Consider the following 14,937-nt stretch of genomic DNA (forward strand, 5'->3'; position numbering starts at 1 on the left):
ATTTCCAACTCAAGCATATACATTATGCATTCCATTCCAATTCAGTCGTTTTCATGAATTATATTGCACACAATTTCAAGCATATGCATTATCAAACTTCATTGAGACATTTTTTCAAACACATAGAGTACAAATTTAGAAATGCAAATCTACAACATATGCTAGGTAATATGCTACAACCCAAAAAATCAATGATCAACAATTTAAACACTTAATAACAATGAATTTTCGGATGAACAATGGATAACAATGAATTTTCGGATGCAAATGAAAATTGGATAAAGGACAATTAATAACAATGAATAATAACAATAAATTACTCATTGAATCAAAGGTTGATGATATTTGTTGATGTAGATGCAAGTCTAGCGTTTCCTTATCATTTTTCTCCCTTTGCAACCCTAATCCTTTGTGTTCTTCGCATCAAATTGAAACTAGCATGAAGAGTTACGTTCTGGTATAAGTCGCAGTAATTCGGAAAGTTCGGTTCGTAGTTTCCGAAGTCAACATAGCAGGGGCAAATTAGGAAGTTTGGGGGGTAGGCGAGAATATGGGTGGGTGGGATGAGAAAATTTCCTATTCTCATGTATAGCCTGGGAAGCCTAACCGGAAGATAACATAATAGTTTTTAGAAAAGGAAATCCACAACTCCGAATTAATACTCAATCTTACAACGCACACCAAAACCTATTGATGTGTATGCATTTTCTTGATCGTGGTGTTTTTCTATCCAAGGGCTAACTCCCCCTAGATATGAGAACCTACTCACCTTTCTCTAATCACTAGTCCCAAGTGATCGAAATTTTTCTGTCGCTATTAACAAGAAAGTTGAACTCTCATTCAACGATCAACCTAGCTTCTAAACCTTAGCACCTAAGCTTCAGAGGCTTGGTATGACCTTGCACAATGGACATAAGATCTTTGACAATCTTCAGTTATTGCTCGTACTTTGAAATGTATGCTTGAGTCTCTTTATATAGGCATGTAACTCCTCTTGATTTGAGAGTATTTGAGATGCATAATGATAGGATTCAGTTTTAAAACAAACTTTGTTTTAAAAATAACTCCATAAGATAAAAGATTTAATTTAAACCTTTATCCAAGTTAGTTATGATTCCCAATCATATTTAACACATAGGTTTGATAACAAACTTTGTTATCTTACTTTTAAACAGTTGACAATTGTAAATTCGTGCATTGTAACAAACTTGGAGAGATTTGCGCGCCTTGGTTAAGATTAAATTTTCAGCTTGCTGTTCTGGGGCAAGATGTCCTACACAATGTTTGGGACATCTTGTTTTAACATGTTGCCTTCACATGTTCTTTTCTAAGTATCAAGATATTTGACACATCTTATTCAACATGTTGCACATGCACATCTTATTCTTTGCACGAGTTGTTTTAGTTTTATATTGCAGTCATACTCATAGGAACTATAAGTATGACAGGAGTGGTCTGTGTTGTGCCTATAGCCATATTCAAAGTTATCTTATCTTAACCTCATCTTGTTGTAATTAGTGACCAACAATGGGTACACTGAAACATTTTTTAAGTTAGAGAGGGTGCACCAACAGAGACAGAGCAACTCATGTGCCTTGGATATGTGAACAATAATCATTTAATGCAAATATATTTGAAGCCAAACAATCCAATACCTCTTACTAGTCTAATGTGGAAAAAATATTGTCTTGAAAATGCATTTAGTTAACTGAATAAATATATTCGTAGAATGACTTTGTATAATGTATTCAATCTTGCTTATAGTTGAAAATTCTGTCACACTTCAACAAGAGAAGAAAGTTATAGACCTTGAGAAAAATGACACACAATATTATGGCTGGCACAATAGATCTAATACATGATTAATTAAATTGGTAGGGAGGACCACAGTTCGATCCCCCGCAATTGCATTTGGGAAGGGACTGAAACCACTTGATGCCAGAATTCGTCCCGAACTCTGGACTACTAGGACCTCGTTCCCCTAAGAATCAGAGGCTGAAAACAAAAAAAAAAATTGTATATATCATTAGACTAACCAATTTGCACATACACATTGTAGAATGCAGACACAATTTGCACGTTACAATGGAAATCATATTTTTCCAAATTTTGTATTTTTTTTAGAGAAAATAGTATATACACATACTACCCGTATAAACTAATTTTATACCGTCATTCAATATCAATCATCAAATTACTCCACATCAATTGTATGACATGAACAAACTCTTTTTTTTTTTACCGTTGCTGTCTAGGGGGCGCACAAAAAAAGATAGGAGGCCCAAAAAGAAGTTGGCTCCCAATGTTTCTCCGTCCATGTCAAAACCCACTTCTTCCATGAAATTGAAAACTCACTTCTCTTCCTTCAATTGTGACGTTCCCAATTCCAATTTCTTCTTCTTCTCAAAAATTATCAGTGATCGATCAATCTCTCCGTATCTTCTTCTCGATTTCAACTCTTATCATCCATGGTGAATGCAACAAAGGGCGTGTTTATTTCCTGGTTCGTAACACTTTCTCTTTTATTCATTCTTATTCTCTCGTTTCAAGCTTCACAATTTCTTCGTCAAAACCCTAGTGTCTCTTTTGTCAGTAATTTTATGAAAACCCTAAATTGACCTATGAAAACTGCATTTTAAGATCAAATTGACTAATAAATTAGACACTTGTGAATGTGTTTACACATTCATGAACGAATGTGAAAGAAAATTACACTTTCAGGTTTTTTATAATTGTTGTTTGAGTTTTGTATTCGTTTTGTTGTGCAGTGACATACCTATGGCTCAATATATCATTAATATGAATGCTTCAATGCCTGCATGTGACAAGTTCATAATTCATATCTTGGATAGTACTCACATGTTTGTTCAACCCCATGTCGAGCTTATGATTCGAAGTCAAATTTCAAAGTTTAGAGAGGACAACACATATGTCAAGCCTTCTTGATTCAATCTGCCGACATTATATTTCTCGTATTTCAGTTTCATCTTAGGAATATATGTCATTTTAGCTATTAATTATTTGTGAGAATTTTCCATTTGATAAGTTGCTTAGACATATAATCCAGCTATCTTGATTATATTGATGAAGAACTGGTGTATAACAAACATGGCCAAGTTGCTAAATAAGCATTATATTTTGTGAATTTTTCCGGCTGTTAAATTTGGTTGACTCTGTTAAATTTTGTGAATTTTTCCAGCTATCTTATTTATTTGCATAAGTTATTTTTCATAAGCTAAAAAATAAGTCAATCCAAACGGGCCCTTGCCCCTTGCTATTATTAGACTGTGTGGTCATAAAATGTTTAGAATAGTTTAGTAAACTGTATGTACACACATTGTATGTACAGTTGAAGTGGAAGAAAAGGATACAGGTTAATTTTGGTGGAACTTAACACTTATTTAGAGCAGTTAAATTTGTTTACTCTCTTTCCCGATAGCACCAATGTGTTTACAGATTGTTAAAAATAAGGCCTTTCCTCTATTTGATTTTAGAGAAGTAGGCAACTGACAACTTCATAACATCTATGTTCAGCATGAGTGGATACAAGATGCTGTGTCCATTTTATATTACTTCCTTTTTGTGCTAAATTTGCCATTGTGAAGTTGTGTTCCTTGTCAAGACTGTCTCAACTCTCAGGCATTTCTTTGCAGAGAGAGCTGAAATAGTAAAGGAATGTAAATAGAGAAGTATTGGTAGTTAAAACTATTGGAAACTACTGTAAACTACTGTTTAACATGGTTTTATGTTCATGAAGATACTTTACAAAAAGAATCATGTCCCAACAATTGATCGCACCCTTAACAGCTTTTCAGTAAGACTAAGTCCCTATCTTATTTTTTAATTTATTTTTATATTTTTTCTGTACAACTTACTTTATTTCTTGGACTATGCATCTGTACAAGTGCTACAATAATTAGAGTTTGCTGGTGTATCCTTGTACCTAGAAGCTTGTTGAGCTAAGACATTAGCCTCTCCATTTTCTCCGCAGCTAACATGTAAAATTATAGCATCAGCAAACACTAGTAGTTTGTTAGCCAATTAGGAATCACTCATAACTTGCACATGGTCATATTCGACTTGATTTTTGGAAAACTTTGGATCTAGTTTGCCTTTGACTTTCCAAACCCTCTATTCTGGGTTGATGATATAATGCCAGCTCCAGTTCTCTTTTGGGTTCTAGATCTGTCGATCATCAAAACCCAATGTTTGACAGTGATAGCTAGATTTGTCTCAAGTAATGGATCTTGAACTTCAACACAATGATGTTGTGCTAAGAAATCTTCTAGAGTCTGACCCTTGACTGCCCATTTCATTAGCCAATCTTGTAACACATGCCTATTGAGTAAGTATCTAACAACATCAATTTTACACAAGACCGAAATCTCTATGGGTGATAAATAATATTCAAGTTTGGTACACTGCCCTTTCAGTTCCATCATTAGCATCTTCGGCTAGTAGGTAGTCGATTGAACGTCTTCAGCAACAATGTAGAGCTTGATAGATTTACATGTTATTGGTGGCATTGATGCTGAAGATTTGCCAAGACTTTTTTTCAAAAATCAATAAGAAATAAGCAGGGTACAAAATCATTCTTTCAAGCAAAAAAACTGTTGGTAAATCTGTAATGCCTCCTATACCTGAGCTGCAACAAGTGTAAACGAGTTTGGGAAGAGCTTCGTAATAAAGCAGTACTAAATCCATGTTTTGAGAGTCCAATGGGAGTTACTTTTGTCGTCCTATCAGTTACTCAAATACTATCCGCTACTTAAGTAGCGGTCAACATTTTTTCCTAAAATTTCTGATTTTATAACTTGCACATGGTCATACTCTTTGACCACTCTACTAGCGGATATGTAAAAATAAGACGTGTAAGTAATCAGTAGGATGACAAAAGTAACTTCCGAGTCCAATAGCAGCTCTCAGCCTTGTGTTACTGGCATCTACGACAATTGCATCATTACAAGTATGATCCAGCATGGTGTAAAAGGAGTGCACCCCGCTCTACGACTACACAACAATTAAAAGGAGCATCAGCAAAACACTCAACCCTATAAGAAACAAGTAAAATTTAATTCTAACAAATAAAATATGATGTGCTTGAATCAGATTCATAATCTGAAGTAGAATCTGACTCAGACTCTAATGAATAACCATCACTATCACTACAGGATGTTGAGTATCACTTCCTTCTCTACCTTGTTTTACTCTTTCACATATGCACCGTCACTATTACAAAGAATTACATTTAGCAGCACTTTTAACTGACAAGATTTATGATATATTCATATCTAATCCCTATCACAAGTATCTTCCTCCTCCTCTACAGTTACAGTATGCTTATTTGTTGCTTATGACTGGATAGGTATTAGGGGAACTGGGTTGTTTCTGACCGTCTGATCAATCATCGATGGTTCAGATTAAATTTTATATTAAATTAATCAAATCAATTCAATAAATCATAGCCACTCGCTCTGTTTTATATGGCTATGATCGTCTACTGCATGTAAACTGCGTGAAGCAGTTATAGCAGGCAATCCAAATCCAGTATTAGGTGGTATAGGGTGGAATGAAATGGAATAGAATCACTAGTTAGATTTTAAAAAATAAATGTTATCAACCCAAACATACCTATTTTGCAGTACCCCTTATATTATCAACCCAAACATACCCCTGATTTCACCACAATAAGTGACTTTAACTTCCATGGTAAGTTTTCCGTCAGATGAACTCCTCGCCTACTCAATTTTTCGCCTCACTTTTTATGTTTCTATTTCCCGTTTTGCTTCTTTCTTTTTTTTTTTTTTTTTTGGCTTTCGCACTGGTTCCGACCCACCAAAGGTGGACGACCGTTTTGCTTCTTTCTTTTTGTTAATAGTTTTTTATATTTTTCATCTAATTTTAATAATCAATAAATATTATATTATATGTTTTGTATGATTCTAATTTTATTAGTCAATGAATATTTTTTAGAACTTAGTATTATAAAAATTCTAATTTGGTTTGAATTAGAAGTTTTTATTTTATATTGACGTTATGACATTTTATTTTTTTAATGTGTGAAACTGGGGAATATTGAGTAATTATTTATATATTTTTATTTATGTAATAATTAAAATATATATTTAAATAAAAACGGTCCGACCCGGTTGAACTCCGGTCCGACCAAATTACAATATGTTTAAAAAGTTTCAAATTGGTCCTTTTCGTCAAATTTTTGTTTAAATCGTCAAATTTCTAATGAATTTGCGTATGTGGACCACTTAGGAAAGTACAATGTGAAAGTTTTAGAAGAAATTAACTCAAAATTTAACGAAAAGAACCAACTTATGTTGAGATCAATAACATAAGGGACCAACTTGAAATTTTTTAAACATAAAGGACCAAATTGAAACCTAAAATAAACATAAGGGACTAAATATGCATTTAAGCTTCTTTTTTATCAAAAAAAACTTAAATATAACTAGCTGAAGCTCATGGGTTATATAGCCATGTCTAGCTGAAGCTCATGGTCTTAGATGGGTTAAGAGCCAAAGGTACGATAATGTAGTTATAGAAACCGATGCTGAATGTGACTTGTGAAGTGTGTCCATGGAATTTTAATCATAGCTGTTATTAGGGACTGTCTAGACTTTCTTTCAGTATTGAATAATGTTAGAATAGTGCATGTCCTTCGTTGTAAAAATTCTGCTGCACATGAATTGGCTAGGTTAGAAAAAACTACTGTAGGTTTTGTGAAACACAAAAAAATTAACAAAATAATATCACATTTCCTCTCTTATTATTGTTTAGGCAAGAGAGAACACCAAATTATTCTCTTTACATAATCCAAAACCATGATAGATGAAGAAATATTCAATCAATACATTAATTGGGGATATTAACCTCATGCTTTGGGAAGCTATTTAAGTTTGACCTATTAATCCTCAAAATTCATCAAGTCTATTTCTAAAATCAGAAATCTATTCAGCCAATATAACAAATCACCTTGTCTTGTTGGGCAACACACGAACCTTCCAATTTTATATTTCGTTTGCAATTGGCAATTAACTACGTAGCACCGACACTTCAGATTGAAGGCGTGCATATATTAGCATCAGGTTGTTGAATTCAATTTCTCCAAGAGAATCTTGTTAAGTAGACCTGGATTTGCCTTGCCTTTAGATGCCTTCATAACCTGCATTTTAGACAGACGTATATGAAACCGTGATAATAAAAAATTAAAAAATTAAAAGGGAAAATAAAGCATATACAAGTTCATACCTGTCCAGCAAAATAACCTTGTAGTTTAGTTTTTCCTCCTCGATATTGCTCTAACTGTTTTGGATTCTCTTCAATCACTTTGACCACCATTTTTTCAATTTCAACGGGATCTGTTATCTGTCATTTCCAAATAATAATCCAATAAAGTTATTAACACTGAAGTTTGCCATAATATGGTGCTGTAGTTTTATGGATTTCAAAGTGGTGCAAGATTTTTGTTTGATTTAGGACGGGTAAGTCCTTTTGCAATCCCTTTGCTTTTGGTTAAGAAAAAAAAAGGCAGTTAGCGCTTTTGTATAGATTATAGGGCCTTGAATAATAGTTTATCCTACCTAAAAAGTTTCCAATTCGCATAATAGACGAGTTAGATGAATTTTGGGGAGCACAATTTTTTTCTAAACTGGATCTAAAGTCTGGTTACCATCGGATACGAATGAGTACTTGATGATGCCTTTTGGATTGACCTACATCACAGCTACTTTCAGGCTTTGATGAATGATATATTTAGGTCTTACCTCAGGAAATTTGTGTTGGTAATATTCAAGACATCAAGGCTTTGCGCAGATTCGTAGGCCTTACAGGGTATTATTGCAGATTTGTGAGGAACTGTGGGATTATAGCAAGACCTCTAGCACAGCTCTTGAAGAAAAATAATTTGAAATGGGGACAGGAAGCAGCGAAGCCTTTCAGAAATTTGAAAATGGCTATGCACTGCCATCATTGAGTATGCCTATTTGAGATCGAAACTGATGGTCAGGTTTTGGGCTTTATGCAGCACGGCAGACCCTTGGCATTCATTAGCTAAGCTTTTACAGACAAGGCAAAATCAAAACCTGCGTATCTATGAGAGGGAGGTCATGGCCATCATGCATTGGCAGAGCCAAGGTTCTATGGTCCTTATGAAGTGCTAGGTCAGGCTGCACATAAGTTGGCCTTACCAAATCATGCATTTTTCATGTTTCCAGCTCAAGATTGTTCTAGCAGCCATAGTACCAAGTAAGGACCTTGCCTGTTTTCAAACTGATGATCGGAAGTTATCGGAAGTTGAAGGTGTTGGCGGCGAGAAGACTAGTGGGTGGATGAGAGCAAGATTTGATTAAATAGAAAAGAGAAGACTTGTGCTGTGATTAAACAAGTTTTTCCTGAATTTCATCTTGTTGAGAGACTAGTGTATGGATGGTGGGCTGCAGGTTCAAGGTTGGGCCGATGGTTGGTAGCTAACAAGAATCGAACAATTAGGAACAGGAACAGAATTGATAGGTGGCAGTAAAGGAGAGGAGGGGAATGTGTGAGAGAAAATGAGGAATGATTTCGGAGTGGTATCAGAATGAGGTAACCACAATCAAAATAGTAAAATATTTAAGTTTGCATGTGAACTAGAAAATTCATGCGGAATGCCGACTTAATTATATATAAATAAACTAGTAAAAAATTTCAATAATTGTTGATACTACTACTAACCTGAACCAAGTCTTTCTTTTCTATGATTTCCTTGACACTTCCACCCTTGGCTAACAGCTCAAATAGTATCTACAGAAACACATAAACAAATTGTATAAGTACATAATGCAAATTAAGCCCAGAATAACAAATGTCTGATTGTTTTTCTTTCTTTTCCAATTCATGGAGACAAAATGAAGCAGACACAACATAATACATGAGCCTAACCGCCATATAGCCTAACCATGAACGACATTAGTAAAGTCTAACATCAAACAAGGAATATGAGATGAAACAGAAACAGGATACAAAGAAACAATTTTTCTGAATACAATGTTTACATGATACATTGAACCTAAAATAATGAGAAAAGCTAGAAGATGTGATATGAATATGATTATACCTCCTTCCCAATCTTGCCACTGATGATTCCACCTTTAATGGAAGCTATCAACTCAGACAACTCTTCAGGTGTTAGCTTTATGTCATTTATGGTCAACTTTTCATTTTTCATGAACGCTGCAATATCACTCATTATCCAATTGGCAGCCGACTTTGCATCGGCACCCTTCGCAAGAGTAGCATCAAAAAATTCTGCAATCTAACACAAGCATTGAGAAAATACAAATCACATAAGACCATGTGTAGTAATAAACATCATTGGTAAACCCAAACCATAAAATAATTCATTATCTAAAGCAACCGAAACTTGTAAACCCATCCCAAGTTTCCTATCATCCTACAACAAGAGTTACATGAAGCAGAGCAAGAACAAGCAGGCAGCAGACGCAAGAAAACACAGGCAGAATACCCAGAGGCAGAAGAGACGAAGAAAGAGAACGGAAAGACAGTGAATGAACAAATACAAATGCGGGATTAAAATATTAGGACATTTAAAGAGGTCCAAAAGTACGAATAGACCTTCAAAAATGCAAAAAGTAAAGTGTTTCAAAAATAAGGGCATTTGAGGATTTGCAGCTGTGACCGCCACGACTCTGGAGGTGCCTCACAGGCATATGGCGCCGCAGTGGGAGACTGCTCTGCCACACTATCCTGCTATAGCACACTATCGACAACAAATGAACATTGAAATCATCATAGTAAAACAGTAGAATTCAACCTCACAAGCATCTGTTGTTTTGCACTTCCATAGCAACAGCGGCCATAGAGTTGGAAATTAAGAACAAAGCTAACACTCTCATTCTAATAGCATAAATAAGTATCAATTATATAGAAACAAGAACCACGTGTCACAACAACGGGCCAGAAAGTGAGATAAATATTATAAAGCTATCCAAGAACAATAAAGTCTGAAGCTTATGAAATTATCCAGATAAATATGGCTTGTGAAAACTAGTCTTTTACATTTCTATCAAACAGTCCAAAGCTGAAATTGTGAACCAAAATACACATCATAGATATAGTTAGTAGTACTAAAAATGAAATCCCAATATCTACTTCTAATATACAACAAATTTATCTCACAGAAGAGAGACACAAACATCAGATAAACACTCAAACTATGCACAACAGACGAACTCTTCATCAAGGAAATCAAACTATGCCTGCAAGAGAATAATTCCAAGAATAATAATAACACGGTTTCACAATTGAAAACACAAGCAGTGTAGTTGGACAGACATAGACCAAATTTCTAAAAACAATGGAAATAAGACTACAAGAAAACCAGCATCATCATCTAAAAAGAGTGGCACTAGTTCTCGTATTGATAGTCTAGAGAGCACAAGTTCACCAATTAAGCCGCATACTTAGGTGTCTAATTTTGTGAAGTGGCAAACAATCAGCAACATGGCTTCTAAGGGATTTAATTCTAATGCTTAGCTTAGCCTCTTCTCCAAATTGAAACCAACATTTTAGGGGGGGGGAATCTAGTTCCTGGGGTCTTTCTCAAGTTAATTCAGCACATAAGAGACGAATACTGGAAATGCAAATACAAACAACTAACTAAATGCAGAAAGACAAACATGAGTTTATCAAGTTTGTAATTTAGTTCCTTTTGGTGACAGGCGCAGTTGCCTCTGAACTCATTGAATATTTAATTCTAAATAATACCTCAGTTTTTTTAACTAAATTCTGGTCCTATCAGGGACAGATATTTTCAGTCATTTGCATTATCACACTGGTACAGAATCTAGTAACGTTAGAAAAAAAGCATGTAACTTACATTTTTATCATTAGCTAGGAAAATAACATCTTGCATGCCTAATCCCATCTTTTCATATCTTCTACGTTTTTCTTCAGGAAGCTCCGGTAGAGAAGTTTGAATACCATCCACATATTCTTGGGAAAGTATTACTGATGGAAGGTCTGGTTCTGGAAAATATCGATAATCAGCGAGCCCTTCCTTTTTTCTCATTGTAATTGTTCTCTAAACAGAATAACAAAAGTTATTATTATGCAAGAAAATAAATACGAGGGCGGAGAAAGCTATCTTGTACCTGCTAAAATACCTAGAATTGAAGGAAAACAACAAAATCACAATATAGTACTAGCCTGAGAGCCTTCTTCCCAGAGTCGAGTTTCCTGTACAATCTGATCTTCTTGACCTTGACTATGAAGTAGGACCTGCCTTGAAATTTCAAAATCAATAGCTCGGCTCATTGATGAAAATGAGTTCAAATTTTTTACTTCAACCTGCCAGAACAACAATTGATTATATTAGCGCTTAAATAGGTAATATGCTGTATTTGTTAATATTAAATTGTAACATAAAGCTCGAGTAATATCATTTTGAGGTACTTTATTTCTGCAGAAAGCAAGGTCAGGCCATTTTTAGAGTATGGATAGGCAACAAAACTTTCTTATCCACAAGATCAATTTGTAACAAATGCTCTTCATTTTATTCTTTCATGCTGATAAAGTTTAAGTAAAATAAAATAACGTTAACAGGTATCGATTTATAGAGAAAATGCATGATATCGAGGTAATTAAGGCCCAAAATTTCCCATGCTTCACCTAATTGCTTACAAATACTTCAATTGCACCCAAAATGCCAATATAATCCAATGCATGGCTTTAAATGGTAATAATTATTGTCATGCTCGTGCGACCCAGGCCTTAGAAACAAGAGAATCATGAAATAACCTCCAACAACTTATTCCAAGTTTCTTTATAATTAGAGTAGGGAAAGCATTAGCAAGAATCAACAAAGTTTTCAACCAATTTCAACAGAAAAAGCAATGAGATACCTAATAACATAATAGAGTGTCGCGTAAAGAAATTCTAATAATTTCTATACAAGACATAACTAATACCTTTGTCCCAAACTTTGACTGCCCAATGGGTCGTACGGATACATTTACATCGCAGCGCAGAGAACCTTCTTGCATATTGCCATTGCTCACTCCCAAATACCTAACCAACCTCTGTATTTCTGCTGCATATTCTGCTGCTTCAATACCATTTCTCATGTCAGGCTCAGAAACTATCTCTAGCAAAGGTACCCCTGCCCTATTTAGATCAACCTGTGAAAAAATACCATCAAATTTAACATAATTGTATCATACACCAAAGTTATCAATTAAGCCTTTGGTAATACTAATCATTATTCGGAACAATAAGCGAAACAAGCATTTTATGTTACAAAAAATGAACTATACACAGAAATATGTGAAACTAATACAACATAGTTTTTTATTCCTTCTGATTGAAGTCCGATGCAGACAACATCATTTATCCAAAACCTAAACATAAATAACTTATACGAAAAAATAAATGCAAAACAGATAAGAAAAATGAATAACAAGAAATAGAGCCCATTTGGATTGGCTTGTTTTTGAGCTTATGTGAAACAACTTATGCAAATAAATAAGCTTTTATGTATTATTGTAAGTTTTTCAACGTAGTTTATGAGAGAAGATACAATTTTTATTAGTGAAAACTTTTGAATTTACATAAAAGTTAATTTATTTGCATAAGCTATTTTCATAAGCTAAAAAATAAGCCAAATTCATACGGGCTGATAACCAAAGTTAACTAAAAAGAAAAACCTAGAAGCAAAAAGAATGGACAAAGAAACACTACCTGAGAATAATTTCCTTTTTCAGTATGCATTAGCTTCCCTGCATCCTCTTCCATATGAACCCTTGTAATGCCAAACCTCTTATGCCCCCCACCGAACTCCAAAGGAATATCAACATCAAGAAAACCAGAAGCAGCAATTGGCACATCAAACTGAGAAATCTGATACCCTTTTGGAAGATCAGGATAAAAATACTGTTTCCTATCAAACTTGGAATTAAAAGCCAAGTTACAATTAAGAGCAAGTCCCAATTTAACCGCGAATTCAATAACCTTATTGTTCAAAACAGGCAAAGCACCAGGTAAACCCATACAAACAGGACAAATGCTACTATTAGGAAATGAGCCATAACTGTAAGGACAATTACAAAAGGCTTTTGTGAGTGTAGAAAGCTGAACATGAGTTTCAATACCAATGACAGCTTCATAATCTTTTGGGATTTTATAAAGGTTTTTTGATTGACTACTTGTTGAAACTTTGGTTTCTGTTTGGGATGATTGTGTGGCTTTGGGAATTGTTGTTGAATACAAAAACCCATTTCTTCGTTTGAGTATTGAGGTTGGATAGAGTAGAAAAGGGTGAACTTGGAAGGTTCTGAACATTGTGCAAGACATTTCAACAGAAGAAACACCTAACAAAACAACCTTAAAAAAAAAAAAAAGTTTTGCAGATACAAATGTTGTCTTTTTTGTTGTTTTCAATCAATAATCTGCATTGTGGGTTGTGAGAGTGAGATGAGAGGGTAACGCAGTGTTATTGGCTAAGGAAGAAGATGAAGTTTGAATGATAATCCTAAGAATAGGTAATGTATAAGATCGAAAAATGTGGTCTTTGGTGGACCATCATAAGTTATTTGCATTTCAGTCCTTAGTAATATTAGAAATTGTAAAAAAAGAAAAACCAAAATTGAAAAACGATACCAGATTTTGGAAGCTTCTAGAGACCTGGGATGGCTCCACTAGTGTACCCCACCAATTACAACTTCAACTTTTCAGTTTTGACGAAGTAGATCAAAATCGGAAATTGCGTAGTGATGAGAAAAAAGAAGATAAAGTGAAAAGAAGATAATTGTTGAAGGGATAGAGGTTATGGAAGAGTGCCGTTGTCGGACGGCGAGATGAGACGGGAGAGGCGGTGAGTGATCATGAAACGCGCAGTAGAAAGAAGAAAGACAGAACTTGTTCCTTTTTTTTTACTATTTATTAAATAAATTAAATAAATAGTTAATTTTAACTTTCTTCTAATTACAACCCAAAAGTGGTGAAAAGTAGAGCAAAGAAAAATTTATTTTAAATGTAGGGTTTTTTTTTTCACAAAATTTTAAATGTAAGGGTTAAAACATACTCCTTCTACATAAATATTTTGTGGTCGTTTAACTGTCACATGTTATCGTTTTGTCGTCTGCGTTATGTTAGATCATCTTCCTTTCTCCTTCTCCAACGACAAAACATATTTCTCCGATTAATCTTTAGGTCTTGAACTATTTGTATAATGTAATATGTCATGTTAGCATTGACTAACAACAATTTAATGGAAGGACTTAATTGAAAATTTAATACACACTAGATATTTACAACACTAAACACAATCAACACATCAATCACTTATACTAAGGAGGGTGTATTGGATTGAGATTTTATGAGACAATTTTGGCAAAAAAAAGTCTTGATGATTTTATGAGATTTTGTTGGACTATATTTATTTTGTGAGATTTTAAAGACTTTTTTACAATCAAGATTTTTAACACATGATTTGAATGGATTTTGAGAGATTTTTTCAAAAGACTTTTTTACAATCAAGATTTCATAACAATTTATATATTAGGAAAGTTTTGTATATTAGGAAAATTTTAAAAGAATCAATAAATTTTAATTAAAGAAATTATATTTTTTTGGGAATCCAAAGATTTTAAAAAAAACCTTACTTTTTTTTTTACGTATATGTTTCTTTTTTTTTTGGTACATTTTTACGTATATGTTTCTAATCACCAATCAAAAGGTTATCACCACCACCACCATTGATGAAAAATAGAAGCAGATGAATGTGTGACGAAAAAATTTGTTTGCTGTTGTAATTAATCAAAATTTTGTAAAAAAGATGTAGAATTTGTTAAAATATTTTTGTTGCAAAAAAACATATTTGATAGGTAAAGAAGAAGAAAACCGGTATAATGATGATGAAAGTAAAAAGTC

At 34.0% G+C, this 14,937-nt stretch overlaps 2 protein-coding genes across 2 annotated transcripts; one reads left to right on the plus strand and one right to left on the minus strand.

Moving 5' to 3' along the window:
• The first annotated feature begins 2,328 nt into the window (after window positions 1-2,328).
• On the plus strand, window positions 2,329-3,162 carry LOC123911685 (general transcription and DNA repair factor IIH subunit TFB5). Its single transcript, XM_045963156.1, has 2 exons — window positions 2,329-2,503; window positions 2,769-3,162. Exons 1-2 carry the CDS (start codon window positions 2,469-2,471, stop codon window positions 2,944-2,946), a joined length of 213 nt encoding a protein of 70 aa, XP_045819112.1. The 5' UTR covers window positions 2,329-2,468; the 3' UTR covers window positions 2,947-3,162.
• Window positions 3,163-6,750: 3,588 nt separating this feature from the next.
• Window positions 6,751-14,073, minus strand: LOC123911686 (glutamyl-tRNA(Gln) amidotransferase subunit B, chloroplastic/mitochondrial). Its single transcript, XM_045963157.1, has 8 exons — window positions 12,748-14,073; window positions 11,979-12,188; window positions 11,218-11,358; window positions 10,889-11,092; window positions 9,107-9,304; window positions 8,725-8,793; window positions 7,264-7,380; window positions 6,751-7,177 (listed from the first exon to the last, which is right to left on the minus strand). Exons 1-8 carry the CDS (start codon window positions 13,357-13,359, stop codon window positions 7,097-7,099), a joined length of 1,632 nt encoding a protein of 543 aa, XP_045819113.1. The 5' UTR covers window positions 13,360-14,073; the 3' UTR covers window positions 6,751-7,096.
• Between the last annotated feature and the right edge of the window lie 864 nt (window positions 14,074-14,937).

The sequence above is a fragment of the Trifolium pratense genome, linkage group LG2 (assembly GCF_020283565.1).
Source record: "Trifolium pratense cultivar HEN17-A07 linkage group LG2, ARS_RC_1.1, whole genome shotgun sequence".
NCBI lineage: Eukaryota > Viridiplantae > Streptophyta > Magnoliopsida > Fabales > Fabaceae > Trifolium > Trifolium pratense.